At 37.0% G+C, this 19736-nt stretch overlaps 1 protein-coding gene across 1 annotated transcript; it reads right to left on the bottom strand.

Annotated features, from left to right (window-relative positions):
- Window positions 1-9632: 9632 nt before the first annotated feature.
- LOC139468068 (josephin-2-like) lies at window positions 9633-19729 on the bottom strand. Its single transcript, XM_071249776.1, has 4 exons — window positions 19640-19729; window positions 16898-17111; window positions 14437-14562; window positions 9633-13055 (listed from the first exon to the last, which is right to left on the bottom strand). The coding sequence occupies exons 2-4, from the start codon at window positions 17065-17067 to the stop codon at window positions 12647-12649; spliced, it is 705 nt and encodes a 234-aa protein (XP_071105877.1). The 5' UTR covers window positions 17068-17111; window positions 19640-19729; the 3' UTR covers window positions 9633-12646.
- Window positions 19730-19736: the final 7 nt, after the last annotated feature.

The following is a 19736-nucleotide window of genomic DNA, read 5'->3' as shown; positions in this document are numbered from 1 at the left end:
CAAGACACTGGCTTGCAGAATTTGGTAAACTCTGCAGCTGAATTTGGCTACCTTCACTTCGGAATCCATCAGGAATTGAGCTTTAGGAGAATACATCAGCTCACAGAGGGGCAGAACAGGAGCTGCAGCAGCATCTCCCAAGGTCATGAGATGTAGCCTGATGAGTGTCATCATATCTTAAATCTGTTTAAACTGACTGACAAATCACGGTGCTTTGATTGCTATGTAGAGCCATGTTTAGGGAGTCTATGAAGTGAAAGTTTGGATTCACACTGCTTAACCTATCAGCTTAATGTGGCAGGAAAGCCAGAAGCGATGCAGGTCTTGTACGTTTACCACTTTGGTGAAACCCCAAGCACGGGTATGGTGTTGACAAACTTAGAAACAAAATGAGGGAGAATCTGGGACGCAGTCCACAACCGTGGCTTCCTGGTACGCCTGAGGAATGCAAATGTACAAAGAAAAATCAGGTCTAGATGCTATCATGTGAGAAACTGATACATAATTAATTTGATCAATAATCAATGTGGCTGGGACTGCCAACAAACAAGGGCCTAGGCCCCTTTAAGGACAAGTCATCTGTAATACAGCTCTTCATATATCGCTAAACCAAAGCAGCTCAAAAGAAGTTTGACACCATATTTTTTCATATTACTATACTTAATCTGCCATTTTTTGCATGACAGATTAACGGAAATATGAAAGAATTGGGTGATCTCTAACACCTTTTGAGTAGTGTATATATATATATATATACACTTCAAGCATGCTTATGTTTTATTCTGTAAACCCCCATGAAAAAGATCCTCTTTAAAATACATAAGACAGTCAGTGTTTGACAGTACCCCCTTAGCTAAACTATCTAACAGCAATACACCCACAGCTGTACAAATAACTATTGCCACAGGCGTAGTGGCCAAAATTTGAAATTGGAAACAAAACTTCCATCTTTCATAAACAGAGTGAAAGATGGGAGTTTGTTCACCATTTCGGCTGCCACTGACTATGACTATACACTGGAAGCAGATTGTGGAGACAACAATGGGCGTTTCACAACCAGTTTGTTTGACATCACAGGCAAAGATCATCACGGATGTCAACAAAGATCATTAATTACAGGCATATACACACGTCATATAATAGGATCGAGAAGTTGGCAAAAGATTCATGTTACTCTCATTTGTACATACAGTCTATACTCAGAAATTACTGGTAACCACACAGACATTATTTTGAAATACTTAGAATGTATCGATTTATATAGACTCACTGAGAAAAAAATCATTCAATATACCGTATTCGACCCAATAAGAACCCATGTTCCAATAAGCGCCCCACCCCACCCCACCCCCTCCCTTTTCACGGATGCCCAAGTAAGATTTACTCACCTGTTTTTTACATACGGTCAAGAATCTTTTGTAGTCGGTTAATGAGGAGATGTTCACCAGTAAAACGTAAGTAACAGTTTATCTCTAGCCCCCCAGCAACAGAAGAATATTGATAGGCTTACTGATGAATTTACGCCAATTTGACTCTGAATTGGTCCCAATAAGCGCCCCTGGGCGCATATTGGGTGGAATATGGTATCTTAAATTTCAAACCATGTTATGAATGATTTATCAAGTAAAGTATATACTACTCAACATTTGATGGGGACAATCAGATGTCAGATATATCTAAATATACACTTGACATATGAGAATCAGTTTTGTATATCTTGGAAAGATAAAAATATGGCTATCAAAAGTGGAGTACTATATATTTCACTTGTTATTATTGAAGTCATTACCCAACAACCAGCACATAATAAAGGTTTGCTAATGGTTTGACCGTATCACTGATGAAATTTAACATTTGACATCTTTCCATGTTATTGGTGTAAACAGTAGTGATTGGAAAATAGTATCATATCACCTGGTACACTCTACCACACAACTATTTTACTATTACAACTATGATAATTCCACAAAGTACAGAAATCACAACCATTCGAACACTTTAATAAGGTTTCTTAAACTTAAGGACAGTAAGGCCATCTATCCTACTCAAAAGAAGCTAAAGGACCACACAATTCTTTCATATTACTATAGTTAATCTGTCATGCCATGGTCCTTAACTTCTTTTGAGTAATATATAATCTTTTTGTGTTTGTCATCTGACAGTCCTAAATTACCATCCCACTCAAAAATATACATCGACATTTTCACATCTACCCATTCTCCCAATGGAATACTTATGTCAATCTTGAAATATTAATGAGTTTCCTGTTTCATAAAATAAAACCTCCACGCCATTTTGTATTGTCAAGATATTTGAAAAGGGAATTAACTCTATTGCACTTATTTTCATCATTTAAGGCCCTGTTTTTGTTCGTCATAAAAGCTCTCAATACCGATACTTCAACCTTTACTTTTCAAAAATTGTACAAGAAATAAATCAAATTGCGATTCATTTTTGCACTTATCTTAAACATCAGACAACTGATGTTTTTTTCTTCTTGTTTATTTTCTTCCAAACGATCTTTCTATCTAAAGCTGAGCATGGAGATAACAAATACACAATAATAAGGATGGCTTAACCTATGCCTCAAAGTGCATGGATTCAGCCACTTAAGCCCTGAAATATTGTAATATTGTCAACAACTTAAGGCCAGGCCAGATTTATTTTCTTGTTTAATAGAAGAGTCTGTTCTAACTCTCACAAAAGGAATCAAAATTACTCAAAGAAAAATCCTTATTTCTTAATGTATTGTTTAATTTATACTTCAAGAGAGAAAATCAACCTGTTTTGGTTACAACAAAACCAGTTTGATTTAAAAAAGGCTTAAACAAAACCTAAAAATTTGATATTTTTTATATGTTTACAGTGTTTGTCAGGGAGTTGTTTTGGGGAAATGTATATAAAATTTGTCCTGTTATTATTTTGTCTCCTGCATACGAAGCATGACAATATGTAATACAGGACATAACCTTGGGCATTACAGGATACATGTTGACCATAGTCATTTCAGTCCTTACATTTAACTTGTTCAGCAAGAAATATTTTTGAATTCTATCAACACTTACAAAGACACAGCACTAATCTCATCAAGTCTTTCACTCTGATATGATCATGTGATGATCCCCGTGTCACGATTTGACAATCCCTAAGTCAGGTCAGGTGACCTTGAGCGCACTTTGACCACCTAATCTAAATATAGCATCTGCTGGTTCTTGAGCCAATCAGATGTCAGATTTGTAACATGATTCATCTTTTTGCAGTACAATCTTACGTCACAAATATACCTTCAATACTACACCCTTTCAGGGGTAGTTGTCATGGCGCTCACAAACGACGAGTGTACAAAATATCCACAATATGATAGCCTTTAGGCTTTATTACTTTTCTTTTGGAACTTCTCTTTAGTGATCATATATACATCTCTGCATCTTCAGTTGCTTGAACCAAAAACTTCACAATTGAAAAATTCCCCCACTCCTATGGAGATGTCACATCGTATCATAGTAAAAGATTTAAATGGCACTGAAATAGTACTATGCGAGTATTCTGTGGCTAAAATAATGACAAAAATCTAAAAAGTCAAGACACCAGGTTAACACAAGTGCTCTTTTTATAAGAACATTTTCTTGTGTAAGATATTTATCCATTGAATAATGAACCAGCTAAAATATTTTATGTTAAATAACATTAAAACTATAATCACAATACTAAACTGAACAGTTTGCGATCACAGAAAAATATGTATTGTCGAATTAGCATTAAAAGTTGGTATCAAAAGGGATATGTGTTCACATGTGCTTTTGCTGTTTGTGAATTCTCCAAGGGCGTCAAGGAAAGAGCAAAAAGAATGTGTAAATAATGGTTTTGCAATAATGAGAAAAGTTGACATATCATGCTGAGCAAATACTATTTTCTAACATCATCAGAAATGTCCTTATTGGTAAATCATTCACTAACTGCAACATCAACTTGTACAGACATCAGTACCTTAGCAGGACCTGGCTGGTTTAACCAATAGCTGCCTTTCATATTGGAATCATACCCAATTAATACAGATTTTGGTAACTTCAGCATATGCACTGTTAGAATTTGATTTAACAATCATATAGTACTGTCCCAGCCCATCTATCTCTAAAAAAACCTGTTTCATTTTATTGGTGATTTAGTTTTGTGAGTTTGAAGTATACAGTACGCTATATTATCGCTGTAGTTCATTTGTAATGGATCGTAATGGCGTGCGCTTACTAACCTATTAGATATGTCATACGCAAAATGTTTGTTGTTCTTTGTTCAACTTTAATGACACATTAATAAGAATTGATCGATGCTGATTTTCTTTACCAAGTTTTGTAAACAAAGTAACTGTCATTAGCGAATCAATGACGGACAACTCAGTATTATCGCAGTATCACTATTTTGTGGTGTGATACTTGTGGAATATGTGCTTTACGTCACTTGCTGTTAAAATAATTATGTATAATCAATATGCATACGACCAAGAGGCATTGTCCAACAAATGGATTCATTTCTAATGCTACCATCACACCAAAGTAGTTTTATCCCGTTCTAAACAAAATACTAGAACGGGCTGTGATCTCGGTAGAACTTGTAGTTTGGCGTAAAATACGATGCTAGTTCAATATGTCTATCTCATTCTTATCTCGTTTTTAGCCAGTCTGCAGTCCGTTTGTATCCAGTTCCGATCGTGTAAAAGTACTCGTTCACCTCATCCTGACAACGTTTCAGTTCTAACTTATTCTTAACCAGACCAACTCGTTCGCAGTACGTCCTCATCTCGTCCCAAATGCGTGTGTATTCGCGTCCTGGCCCATCCTGACCCGACTCCTATGGATACCGAGCACGTTGTAGCCAGTCTTCATTCAAGTTCAGGGCTCCGAGCGTTACATATCATGCCTCCAAAGAGAAGTCGACCCGGTCGGTGTGCACACATTCTCAAATTTATGTCCGACTGCACCACGTCGTAACAAGTCCCTAGTAGGTTCGAAGTACAGCAACTCCGTTTGTAATAGGTCTTTCTCATTTTAAGTACGTTGTCAATCTGACTAATTGCAGAACGGGATGGACGGGATAAAATTTTGAGCAGACTCAAAGTTCTAGAGCACCCTCCCCCTCCGAGCCCGTCCATGAAGTTCGTAAAAAAACTGTCAATAGTTGCTACTACGTCCACTATGTTCATACTTAGTTGGAGCCCGTTAGACAACATTTTCACGAACGTATTGAGAACTAGTTTGGTGTGATGGGGGTATTACCAATTTCAGATGGAGTTAGGGGTAATTCCACTTAAAAAACATTCCAGCAAATTATCACAAAAAAAGTTACCCTGTATACTTATGAGTAGCCAATATATTTCGCAACCAGTCCTGTATTCGATCAAGTGATGCAATATCGTGCTTAGATTTGCAGAAGTAAACAGTCGAAAGGGGGAGTAAATTTACAAGACTTACCGATACCGCGATAATATAGTCATACTATAAATGTGAGCCAAATCGGTCACTTTCTTTGAAAATACTTATCAAATTTATCCCCATATTGAAGAAAAAGGATGATTTAATAAACAATTAAGACCAGCCTTTGTAGTAGAAAAATGACATATATTTGGCCTAAACTCAACTAAAAATATATGAACTTATGCATAGAATAAGGTCAGCATCTTTTAACATGATCCCCCTTTCCCCCTTCACCATTACATGTATCAATGCAACACGGGTAAGCACCTTCACTCCGGAAGATATTATGCAGTACATACAGAGGCACACAAGTGCCATATTTGATTATCAAGTCTATTCTATCTCCAATCTACAATGATAAATATACTGGATCCGTTCGCTAAGATACCTATGTTCCCAGTCCCGTTCAAATGACAGAATCCTAAAAATGGGCGTACAATCAAATTACATTGTTCTTTCATGACTGAAATAAGCAGTGACATCCATAGGACTCAACTCATATTTTGCAAACTGTCTCTAATACAACCAGATCGTTTCATAGTTACGAAAATATCTTATCCTACAAATGTTACTTTATTAGTCTTCTGATATAATTAAATATACTGAGAGCTCGCTTGGGAAGATGATGCGATTTGTTTTGTTGCCTAAGGACTTCCCTTCCTTGCCTTAGACTCACGAAAACATCTTATCCTACTAAAAGTTAATTTATTAGTCTTCTGGTATAATTAAATTTACTGAGAGTTCGCTTGGAAGAGGATGTGATTTTGAATCTATGCAGAACTCACATTAAGAAGAGTCATTCTGAAAGTTTGTTGATTTCAAGTTCATAAGCAAGAGAAATTCTGTGCTATGTTAGTCACCAGCGAAGGAGCTTGTGACGTCACTTCAGAAACAAGGGTATGGTAGTGAATGGGTCCAGGGCCCCATCGCACAAAGCAATCTTAGCACTATCTTAACCTATGTTAAAGTATGGGAGCTATGACCTTAGCACTAAGATAGCTTTATGCAACAGGGCCCAGGGTATACATTTAATAGATGGGAGATATGTTTCACTGGAGAATCGATGAAGAGCCTGGTCCGAGGTAATACTTTTGACTCTTGACTCTTTCCATTACAGATCAACAGAAATAGATATAACTTGTCACCCATCTTGTTCATAAGTGCACCAAAACAAAGGAGATTTGCCCTCAAATTTCTATTTGAGCAAGTTGGAAATACCATTGCACAGGCATACAGTTCACTGTGTACTACAAGAACAGGATGAGCATGCATACAATCATGAGCATGCATATGTGCATGACTCCTTCAAGAAATTCCATCAATTTCCCCTAAATGATATAGATACTACATAGGGAATATAATTACTCAAATCTTGGATAGAGAAATATGAATATTTGTTATGCAGTAGAACCTTCCTGTATACAAACCAAGGTACGCCAGTGTCTCTGTTGTGGAAGTACAGAACCGGCCCCCCTGCAATCAATGTAATTAGCACCCTGGTGTAAGTAAGGCCAAGGGGTCATCTGGGTACAACATGGCTGCACAGTGAGGGGTTGAAGAAGCATTTGTTCTATTAAAACACCACTGTCACTACAATCTATTTACAAAAGAGAAACTTTACGTAACAAATGAACCCAAAATTGGTTTTGTGGACGATTTACTAAACTAAGACAACTTAGTACCTCCAGTGGTGAGACTGGTACATTTCAGAGATACACATTATGTGTTTTCAGATTTACACCCACTAATTCAAACATTTACAGCAAACAATCTCCTTCATTTTACAAATCTGAATTATGATTGCAGCCAGGCTACATTTCTTGGATTTCTAGGAATGTAGTGAGAAATGTTGAGTGAGTGAGTTGGGTTTAACGCCGCTTTCAACAGTATTTCTAAATCAGTTATATCACGGCGTGTCAACATGATGCAGGTCTCAGACGTTTACCACCTTGGTAGTTCACCCTGGGGCAGTTCTTTGGGACTGGGTGCTAATTACATTGATTTCAATATTGTTTTAACTATACATAACAAGCTGATAAAGTAATACAATCCAATTAGATATTGAATATCTGTGAACACACCCTTGAGATATCAGAAGCCATCTTTCAGTTTGCCCTTAGTATCATCCTCAATAATGAAGGGTGTATTTTCCTCAATCTGAACCAAATAACAACCCTGATCAACTAATAACCATATCACAAATAAACATCAGGCAAAGTTTAAAAACAAACTAATTCATACATTTTGTAATAGTTGATAGGCTCAACTGTCACCTGAAAAAAGAGTTCATTATAGTGTTAGTTGTGCCCCTTTTAATGCCTATTTGGAACTTATCAAATCAACATCTAGTTCTTTATCAAAACATATGCAGGGAATTACCTGGGTTATTTATTTTGGTAGTACAGGAGACACAAGCCTTTAATTGCAGGGGTTAAAAAAAATGGGGATCCAAGCTACAAAATGGTGTCTCCAGAGAAATGTCAAAACTTGAATGCTTAACTCTACCACTGACTAATCTACAAATGCTTGCACCAGAAGATCCTGAAACATTTGACTGTGTATTATTTTTTTAAATAATCAGGTATGGAAATAAAATAGCAAATTTTCTACATTCTAAAGTATTCACTCTGCAATTTTGTTTCCATTTTCAATTTTGCAGAAGGCAGGATTTTGAAGATATTTCAACCAGCTTATCAAAGATGCAATTCAGACAGAGTTGAGGAAACACACACATATCAGAGGATGAAACTGAGTGTTGGTCTTCTACAAATCAATATCTGAATAGATACCAAGCTATGCAACAGTATCAAACTATCAATACAAATGGTTAACATACCAGTCAATACTCTAGGGGAATAAAACAAATAAAGCAAAACAATCAAAATACACATCACATATTCCAACATGAGTATTTAATTGCATCATTCCATTAAAAGTGATTCAAAACAAGTACAGGAAAAACTTGAACAATTTTTACAAAAGTGTTGGTACGGAATTGCATTACAACAAGCTGTTATTTACAAAATGCATATCAACTCCCTTACACATTCCAGCATAGCCCATAAATTCATTCTAAAAATGATATTGTTAAAATGATGAGGGTCATGATGGATGTAGAAACAGCTTCCAATATGGCATTACGTTATTTTGTCGAACTGAAGTACAAAAAACTCTAATTCCAAAGATTATGATATGATAAAAAGCTTTTGTAACAACAACAATTAATTGATGAACAGTTCAACTCAATGTTGTTATTTTGACACAAAATATTGCCATGGTTACCTCTAAGCAAATACCATCATCACAACCCTCCATAAGCACAACAGACAACAAAGTTATCTGACAAGCTGCCTACCACATCTCATCTTCCCAAGGCAGGGAAGTTAACTGACTGTAAAGATCCAGTTTCAACCCTTGCTGAACTAGGCTAGAATTATGGAGTCATATTTTAGCTGGACTAACGAGTCATAGTCCAATCAATGAAATCAACACCCGGTTCGTCAACTGCAGTCTAGATTTTGGTCAATTGCAGGATTGGCAAAGCATGTGTACCGTCAACTTAGCGTCAACAGATATTTTCAAATCTTTTCATGTTTTTAAATAAAGGTGCTCACATGATTTGATGCACTCCACAAAGAAAAACCCGTTTTATTACAATATAGATCTTGATTATCGATCATGTCATCTGGACTGGGCGTCACCATTTTGTTTGAAGCAAATGCAAGTGAGAGGTGGAATCTGATTGGTCAAAGGGATTGACATAGAAGGGACATAACTCATAACAGTCACTGGTGGGGGTACAATCAAGCCCAGAAATTCCAGTCTGGTTAAACAAGTGTGGAAACTGGACTTTTGATATCACTTAACTCCCTTGACTTGGGAAGATAAACACATCTAAACAAATGGTTGTTGTTTTGTATAGCATAGTACATATGGTTTGGACAATAACATAATATAAGCACATAGAGTAACAGGTTTAACAAATTTCATAATTTCACCATAGTTAATCAAAATAGTGTTTTGTAGAAATATACAGATATTAACATATGATGTACTTGTCTAAAGTCTAACATGCATCAAGATTGACAGCCAGAATGCACTTTGCACAGGTGACAAGACAACTGTTTGGGGTTTCTTCTAGTACCGTAGTTTGTCCAATCAGAGAATCTTCCATAATTTCATCCAAGCTTGGAACTTCACGTCTTATTAGGATAGACTAAATCAAGAGCCGTAAGCAGTGATCGAAAATAAGCATGAAAGCCAAGGTCCTTGCCATAAGCCTAATGTTACAAGTTAAGCTACAGAGAGCCACGAGCTTCATACCACTCAAGTGAATCTCATTTGCATTTGGTGTATCTCTTGATCATATAATGCTAATATTATCGATGCGATAAACTAATCTGATAAACTTGGTATCATCATCCAATAAATATGCAAATGAGGTCGCCTAGCAGTAAATTACTTTCAAGTTCCATACATCAATGGGATGCTTTGTTTGTCAATAAACTAAATGCTTCTAAGGATGGCGTGCTCTCCCAGTGTACTTGTGTTTCTGTAGACAAACATGGCTGCAAATCGCCATACACTTACATAATACAACTGTTAGTCCTAACTTATATTTATGAAAACACACAAGGGTATCGCTTAAGCAAGTATTCTGAGCCAGTGGAATAAACTTGCTCTCGGCTAATCATTGTCTGGAATAATATTAAGGCTACATTCTACAGAAAAAGATGCCAAGAGAAAAGTTCAGTTCTTAAACATCTCTGGCACACAATTTTATCACTGAAACAATTTCATGTATCTAATTTCTATTGTTGGTTCCACTCCTGCCATCCCCACGGTCAACAGTTTTGTCCAGCCTTTGTTTCCCTCCTTCATAGTAAAAACACATTCCCATCAAATAATGCACTTCCTTAAAGTTGTTGATTTTAATAAAGTGGAACTTGGACAACAATCCATACACTCAGTGTTTGAAATAATTCTAAAACCCAACAAGACCGTCAGGCAGGTGACATAAGTGTTCCCTGCCCGCTGTCATACAATATAAATATTGAAAAACCGAAAGAAACTAAGAGACAAAAAATCACATCTTGATTTAGTTGAAATAATGAAAAAAAATTCTTGAGAATCTACAAGGAGTCATAATAAAACTGAATATGTAAGTAGCCTTAAAATTATCTGACAGGAGGAAAATTTCACAGACTAATTACCAGCCACAGGCAGGTGGTCAGGCAGTTATTACAGACCCTGCATATACTGAAAGCTAATCATGCATTCCACAAGCCTAATGTTCAAAATAAAGATTTCTGGGATCTGAGATTCAAATACTATAGAGCAAACCTCAAGGACCCCAGGTTCCCCTTATTTCGAACACTGCAACATTATTGACCAAGTTTACTCACTCAACGATTTCCAACTCTCAAATCTTGAAAGAGTCTCTGCATATATAGAATTCTCTGATAATCCCATGAGTTGTGACTAGAACAAGACTTCTACCTCAGGCAAGCCAGCATGACAAGCCAGCATGACAAGCCAACACGACAAGCCAACACAACTGTCAAGACCCCTGCAGATGATTGCATATACCCATCCATAAATACATGTACACTATGTCCAACAGCCTACATTACGCTCCTAATCCACACAATACAAACAAACCACTCTTAGCATGTTAAGCCTGGCAAATTTGAGGTATTTATTCAAATTCCTGAAATTAATGATTTCTTGGTGATGTATACTGTATGGTACTACAGTTACCATGGTTACCATGTGTAAATGATGTAAGTTCTACGATCAGTGTGATTACTTGGCAACACAGACAAATGTACGTTTACGTTGCTTGAAACCTTGGAGTATATATATTCATATTTCTTCTTTGATGAAAACACTTTGAATGAGGTTGAAGTCATACAAAAGAAAAGATCAGAATAATAATAAACAAAGAATGAAACATAAACATGATATATAAAAATATCAAGAATATTTAGTGGTTATGCTGTGCACATATATATCTGTTGAGGCTATTATGAATTGTCACAATCTCACTAAAATCAGATATTTTACTCCGATATGATACCTCTATGCATGAAGACAGAAGGTTGTGTTAGCTGAACCAAGAGCAAACTTTGACCGTCCAATCAAATTAAAGGATGCACAGGTTTGTGAGCCAATCGGACACTAGCTTTCTAAAACTATTTAGCCTAGATTCACCTCAATTCAGAAATTTTGATTGTGCCAAAGAACACTGCCATAACACATAAACATACCCTCCATAGTAACCCTTTTGGTTGTAGATGCCGTGGCTAAAAAAAACAGCAGTATGCATGTCCACTGTATTAAAGCATAGTGTTATTTTTTCGCATTAGGATTTCCTCGATCATATTTGAGATAGAGAAATCAGATATGTTATCTGAATGCTTTGGTCACTCATACTGAGAATTAAGAAGACTTGACACTGACAGGCTGACTAGAAAGTTCACCTTACACAACCTCCTATGGAGGATCTCCGATCCACAGAGAGGTATTGTATCGGTATAAAAGATCTGGTTTTAATGAGATCAGAATTATTACATTCACATTCATTTCTGACAAAATTTGGTACACATACCAGCATAGAGTACCATAGAGTTTCAAAGTTAATCTGAAGCCAAAATGAAAGTTGATTCATCATGTTCATTGTCATAAATGAAAATGCAATAATTCATTAATACCCTACAACATTTAAAAGAGAAATTTTACAAATCCCAAATAAAATCATGAATCTATGTATCAAGATGATGTGCTATACACCAGCAGCATGGCATTACAGCCATGGCAATATGTGACTGTTCCAAAAAGATCTGCATGACGTGAATGCATCAGTGAAGTCCTTGAGTCTTGTGAAAAAAATTTTTTCCCATAGAAGTTTCATGTCAAGCATGACACACAATCAGGGACCATCTCAAATTGTCCTGTTATCCCAAAACACTGGATCAACATCTTAAAAAACTCTTAATAACCAACATATTGAAAAACACAAAAAAAGTAACAAGATTCATATTCACATATCCTGCATCACTTATTGCAAAAGACAATTTGAATTAGTAGCTTGATAAATTTTGTGACAGTCCCTCATCAAAATGACATGCTTCTCAGTTTGTGCAATGGGAAGGACAGACACTGATAAGATCACAACACTATTGATGTCTGTTGTCCTTCTCCTGACAGACAGAATTCAGAGGTCCGTTCGTGTGTACCACGGTGTGCGCTGGTAGACCATAAGACTTGTCCGTCACACTGTTAACAGGGTCATATAAGGGTGTCTTCCACGACCCTGAGTCCCCAACATCTTCCGTCACCACCAGCAGGAGTTCCTTGTCGCCATCCTCCAGCTGGTCCTGAAGGAACTCCTTGACCGCTGACTCATCACCAATCAGCTCTGGACAGTCCAGCTTTGAGTCCAGGTTGAGGTATTGGTCTTGCACTTTCCGAACAGAAATCCAGTGTTTCCTGTGAAGGGGCAATCGCACAAAGCCCCACTTATAGTCTGTAGGAATATTCAAGATGAAGCCCATGATGTTCTCTATTTTCAAGCAGTCGATGGTCCTGCAACAAAATACATGAAAGGCGTCTTATCTTTCTTTACTCGGTCCAACCCAATTTACCAGGAATGTCATGGATGTCATATGCTTCAAACTCAACCTGCCTGGCTAGCAGACAGCAGAGACAAATAACAAATTTTTCGGGGGCCTGCGGCACAAAACAATCTTAATGCTAAGACTAGCATATATAGGAGTTAGATTGTTATAGCACTAAGATGGCTTTGTGCAAGTGGACCCTGACAAATATTGGTTCAACTTCATAAATTTCTGTGGTGTCCATTTTGCCAATTGATTGACACATTTTTCTAACATGGCATTGAGAAAAAAAATTAGTTTTCAAGAAAAGTATTCATACACAGTGAAAAGTCAAGAGGATTTCCAGAAACCAATCTCATCTAAAGTTTTTCAACCAGATTGTACCACAAACTCCAATTCATTTCCTAATCATGCTAATGGCCCATTTCTCCTGTTCCTGATGTTTTTTCAGGCCAGTCAATCAAAGACATAGATTATCCATGTATACAGCATAGTCAAAATTTCCTGATCACATATAGTGATGTACCTGGGTCTATCAATGTTCAAGTCCTGGGAACTCGCAGTAATACATTGAGGGGTGAAGGTGTGGAAAAGGGGGGTCCAGGCTGGGACAATGGCACGCTTTACTTTCCATGAATTTTTCAGATGTTATATAATGTTAAGCCAATTATAAATTGGGATTTCAAGACTGAAGAAAATCTACCATTGACACCATGATCTTTGAGCGTACTTCATACCAGAATAGAAATGTCAGTTATCAGTGGTCATATGCATGCTGCAATCTACAATTTTGATAAAATTATTTATTAAAAAATTATTTATTAAAACAGCCTTACAGCATCCCATAGGAAATGCAGCATAAATTATAGGGCTATAACGATTCATTGATACCTACAAAACCATCAATACTTAGGTACACATGATACATGAATCATCAGTTTCTGAGATCGAGATACACTATAAATAGAACAGGAACTTATAGAGTTACCTCCTGAAGAGAAGCTGCATTGCACCACCTGTTAGCATGGCTGAACACAAGGATGTGGTAGGTGAGGACGTGCTGACTAACTGTTAACTTTAATAACTATCCCTTCATTTTAAACAGTTCTTTGCTAAAGGTTTTGAGATAACAATAAATAAATGTATGAAGGAAGAGATTTTAGAGCTGTAATTCAGTGATTTAATCATTTCTTACTAACTGATGTGGTGTGTTGTGATACCAGTAGTATCGTCAGTCCGTATCTTGATAAGAATCATATTGCACCTATTCTACCACGGATCATCACGGGTGAGCAAAGTCTGCCGTAGTGAAGGGGGACGTAATGAAGATGTATAAGGCATATACTTACTTTCTTTTATCGAACCAGATAGTGTCATATCCTTTTCTCTGAAGTGCCGCCATGATAACGTTTACATCATAGTTACCAAGTCCCAACAAACTTCGATGAGGATTGATGAAACTTGAAGGTGAGAGCCTGTGAAAAATCAAACTTAAAACAGAAGTGGGAATAAAGTTGATAGCTGAAGTTCTACTCTAATTCAGCTACACACTACTGATCATGCTGTTTATGCTTGCAATCAAAAGAAGAGCAGGACACAGTAACAATAAGTTAGTTCATCCCTGATTATCCAATTTCTACCTCTCAATCCTATTTTGATAAATATTCTAGACTCATTTGTTTCAGAAGTGGCATCACTGCCCCCAGCTCTCCTTCCTCTAACTTAGGAGACACTTTCTCTTGCTCCCCTGTGTGATTTGCCTGGACAGCTATTTCTAGCATCATGCCATTCGATTTATGCCCAAAATAATAGCAAATGGGTCTAGGGTATTTATCATAATCGAGGATATAATCGAGGATGAACTAACAGCTGCATAATTGTAACCATGTTCTGCTCTGCTTCTTCTTTCAATAACATATTTCTCTCTCATACATAGTTTTGAATCACTCCTACAATAAGTTTAGTAACTTCTCATCAGCTGTTCCCTGTGTTTGATGCTGATGCTGCAAAGCCAAAGTTACATCTTCATCCTAGATTGAAAATTTGTCCAATTTCAATATACACAAAAAACTTTACTTCCACCACATACCAGCTGCATAACATATTTCTTACTGATTAACAGTTAGCAGGGTAAAAAGTTAGCATACATAAAAAAGATATTAAATGTCATACTGCATACCACATAGTATGGCCAAAAATCATGTGAAATTCATGTTTCATGTAGATCTTCACGATCTTTAGACTCTAAATTCAAGCACTTTTTAAGCAGTTTCTAAGCATGCTAAGGAAAAACATTTGTTTTCAAGGACCTCTTTTATTCATCCAAAAGAACATCCTGAATACACAATAGCACAAAAGTGGGATATGTTTAGCACTTTAAACTGAGATTTGGCAATAACATTTTAACACCAACACAAAATAATGAAGCTAACTTTCTGCCCTCTGCTACCATGGTTGACATAACGTTCATGACCTACTTTCGTTTTCATGTGATAAATAAACTACCGATATATTCAGTCATACAGTAGGCAAAGAATTTAGCACACATAACCCATAATAGGCAGTGACAGGAAGTAACCAACGCATTATAATTTTCAGTAGTGATTTTGTCATATCTAGCCTGACATTATTTACATTCTCGCACTTTTCATACACTGTCAATGAGATTTGAGCACTTTTCCAGCACTTTGATGGTATAACAGCAGAATTATGTACTTTTCCCCTGACATGGTGAAATTCAAACACTTTCCAAATCAGTGCAAACCCTGAACATGCTGAATGGGGAAAAAGAACATATCCAATATGCAGATAAACACACTGCACGGACTAACTCCTTGGGTGGAAGCTGAAATCAGATATGTTTTCATACAATTGATTTATGAAAACAGCCTTAGTTTTGTAAGTCATAGTAACCATGGTAAAAACAAACTAAATATAATTGCCTTATATTCATATGTTGATTCAAGTTTTCTATACAAAATTTTTATTCATAAAATTTGTTTATGGAAGGTAGATCATATGATAACAATGATAAAGAGACAATATGCCATTATTCAGTTGAACTGGTATTAACCTGAAACCATAACACTTTTTCTGGATAGTATCTTCTTTATTTTAGTATTCATCTGATGAAGGAGCAAGAAGTGGCTAAGGAGCAAGAAGTAGCTATGATATGTCATGACAAAGAATATAAGAAGTTGCTATCCATAAAAGTGTCATGTATTCATGGTCTTCCAACTTCTAAATGCCTGTCAAAGACTTTGGTACTACCCTATGCTAAATTATAGTCTACATTCTTGATATTGTCATTGCTATTTAAGGGTACGGCTACATTATTTTCATGATGCAGTTCAGGCTTACTGTAAGCATTCACATTAATTCATGAGTTCCAGTTTTCAAACTTTGTTCTTGTCAAGAGATATCTCAACACGGTTAGAAATTAATCATTACTTTCACTACTTAGCAAAAATCATCTGTGACAGAGTTGCCACCAACCTAAAAGTTAAAGTGGTAGACCACAGTGTTAGAAATTGGAACTCGTCCTATGGTCCTTGCCAAACTGCCCAATAAGGACTAGTAGAAATTTGCCATTTTTAAGGGTTTGCTATATGTTATCATTATAACTGAAAATGTTAGTTTCTACCACTGAGACCACAAGGACAAGTCATCAGTCCTTCCTGAATTGTACTAGTCTCAGACAAGCAATCTTCTGTTAATTTCGACCCATGTTATCAAGGTAAAGTTAAATCCTTAGTTTGTTGTCTAATTCTTTACAACATCAACATAATCAAAATGGTCTTAAATAATTACCTTGTACAAATTTCATCCAGGTCCTTCTTGGTGAATGCATTTTTCTGCTGGAAGAGGTTGTTCAAGGCATGCATTGCACACAGCTCCTTTATTTGGCGTTCATGGTAAACCCCTGTGTCAACTTCTTCTGGCTCCCCCATTGTGCCGCACCTTGCAATATGCAGGCCCATGCCAAGTACCCCACATTCAATCTACCACCCCCCAGACAATGGCACTGTAACATAGAGAAACACATTCTTCAGAACCTTAAACATGAAAATTAGTGTCTAATTACCATGGTTACCATGTCAAAAAGAAAAGCGTGAGTGAGTGAGTATGGTTTTACGTCGCTTTTAGCAATATTCCAGCAATATCACGGCGGGGGGACACCAGAAATGGGCTCCACACATTGTACCCATGTCGGGAATCGAACCCAGGTCTTCGGCGTGACGAGCGAACGCTTTAACCACTGGGCTACCCCATCGCCCCCAAAAAGAAAAGAGGAAATGAGAGTTGAAAAAGTATCAACATGATAAAAAAAATCAATCAATAGTGGAATCTGTCAAAACATGCCTCAGACAAATCCAGATTTCTGTAAATACCAAACCTCATTCAGTCCCAAATTCACTTTGACAGATAACTATTAATATTTCATTCAACTAAAGACCTATATGGATGAATGTACATCTTTCTTTCAACCTCAATTATATTTCTTATTTCTTTATCTCTGCTGAAGTTCCACTGGGGTGGTGGGGTAGCCTAGTGGTTAAAGTGTTTGCTCATCACGCCAAAGGTCCGGGTTTGATTCCCATATGGGTGCAATGTGTGAAGCACATTTCTGGTGTCACCCGCCGTGATATTGCTGGCATATTGCTGAAAGCAGCGTCAAATTCAACTCACGCACTTACTATAGTCCCACTGATCCGAACCTCTGTCTAAACAGGACTAACCTTTCAATTCCTCAGAAGTATTAAAAGACATGGTAAGCATGGTACTGTAAGCCTTGTGGGCTAACATCAATCTCCCTTTCTTTCTTACACATTTTACACTGAACAATGAACAAGGTGAGGTGAGGTGAAATCACTGCACTTATATCTTGCATATAGCGACGTGCATGTACGTGTGTGTTTGTGTGGCTCATTGTACTAGTCCGCACTGATGCCAATTAATAGTGCTAGCTCACTGAGATACCATGCCGCAGTTAATTATAAATACCCAACTCAGACACAGTATACTGACTCCGAGCCAACCAGTCCTTGTTTTAGCCCCTTAATGCCGAGCGCCAGAACCCTGGACCTTCCGCTCTCCGGGCGGACGCTCTACCACTAGACCACGGAGGCGGTCGATCAATCAACAAGATAAGATTCTTTTTCAGATTTATAAAAATAAACAAATCATTCTGCAAATCAATCTCTCAAGGGGAAACAACACTCCATGTTTGAAAATATTGAAATGAGGATCGGCTTTTTCTTTGCGGATTCAAAATTTGCTAATTATGGACTATTATTTCGTTTGGTTTGATATGTGTTCGGCAGTATTCTCGCTGTGCTAACCAATCAGAATCAAGCATTCATCAATGTCATGGTAGAATTTCAAATAGGCACTCCACGCCCAGATATGGGTGTATTCCGTCTGCTTTAGCATGTTTAGTATACCTAAACACTAACTTTTGAAAAATCCACTGAGCAAGATAACAGTGATTAATCAATCAACGGATAATCGGTTAATCCTTTGATCTATCTTTTCCGCAACTCAACTGACCATTCCTCTCTTGCTGCACTGGCATATTACATAACAAGTAATACATTCACCACATCAGACTTCAATTTATAACCCAATCTTAGATTAATTAATCACCCAAGACAAGAGAAATGCCAATCATGAACCACTGATTCAACTATTGCTATATATCCTTGACACCCTCAGAGGCAGGGGTGAAAGGTATTGAGTTATCGTTGTCTGCCAATCCGCATGGTTCTAGCACTAATCTGCTAATTGTACCTGTACAAAGTCAGTAACAGGCATCAAGTAAATGACGACAAATACACACGTGTAGGTCATGCCATAAAGTACGAATGACAAGAAGGGAGTAGTAATTGTACTACATGCAATTTGCTTGAAAAATAAGGGCTACTGCTATTTTGAGTGTGCGAAATGAATTTCATTTTTACATACATATTAATTACACGCATTTGCTGTACATTAACCTCATAACTGCACATACACATTTACACAGACAGATTTGCAAGGTGAAAGGTTATAGTAAGCATCATTGCATCAAATGCAAGGATTCAAGGGAATTACCCCTTGCTGTCAACTAAGTCCCACAATTGCACCCTCGGTGGTCCAAAGCCCAGTCGTTGGGTCGCGGATGCTATTTGGCATCTAAACAACTGAGAGTTGGGGTGTTGTTTCTCTTAAGTTCGGTGCATAAGTTTAGACTACACTCACCAAATCAACCAATGCATACTTTCTATATTTCTCAGAACTTTCATCTTTTCATGCTAAGAATGACAGAACACTTGAATCGTTTTTTCAGTTACTAACACAATATCAGTTAGGCTAATTTACATCAAATACTATGTGCACCGACGTAAATTCATTCAATATACATCTAATAAACGCTTTTTTGTAAATATTAATCACAAATCAAACTTCATTATCAAAAGGGCCCCAGCAACACACATGCTTCAACTTATGTTTTGTAAACGGCATAATCATATTGTTCACAAACAATGGGCTTTGGTGGGGTCTCATAATTACCAAGAATGATGTAATGTGTCGTAAATCGGTCGAACATAATCGTATTGACAGTTCAAATGTCACAAAATGAGAGCACAACAAATCCAATCACTAAACC

This window comes from Haliotis cracherodii, unplaced genomic scaffold, assembly GCF_022045235.1.
Source record: "Haliotis cracherodii isolate W230 unplaced genomic scaffold, xgHalCrac1.p SCAF_2, whole genome shotgun sequence".
NCBI lineage: Eukaryota > Metazoa > Mollusca > Gastropoda > Lepetellida > Haliotidae > Haliotis > Haliotis cracherodii.
The sequence above is the reverse complement of the archived record's forward strand: the minus strand, read 5'-3'. Positions and strand labels throughout refer to the sequence as shown.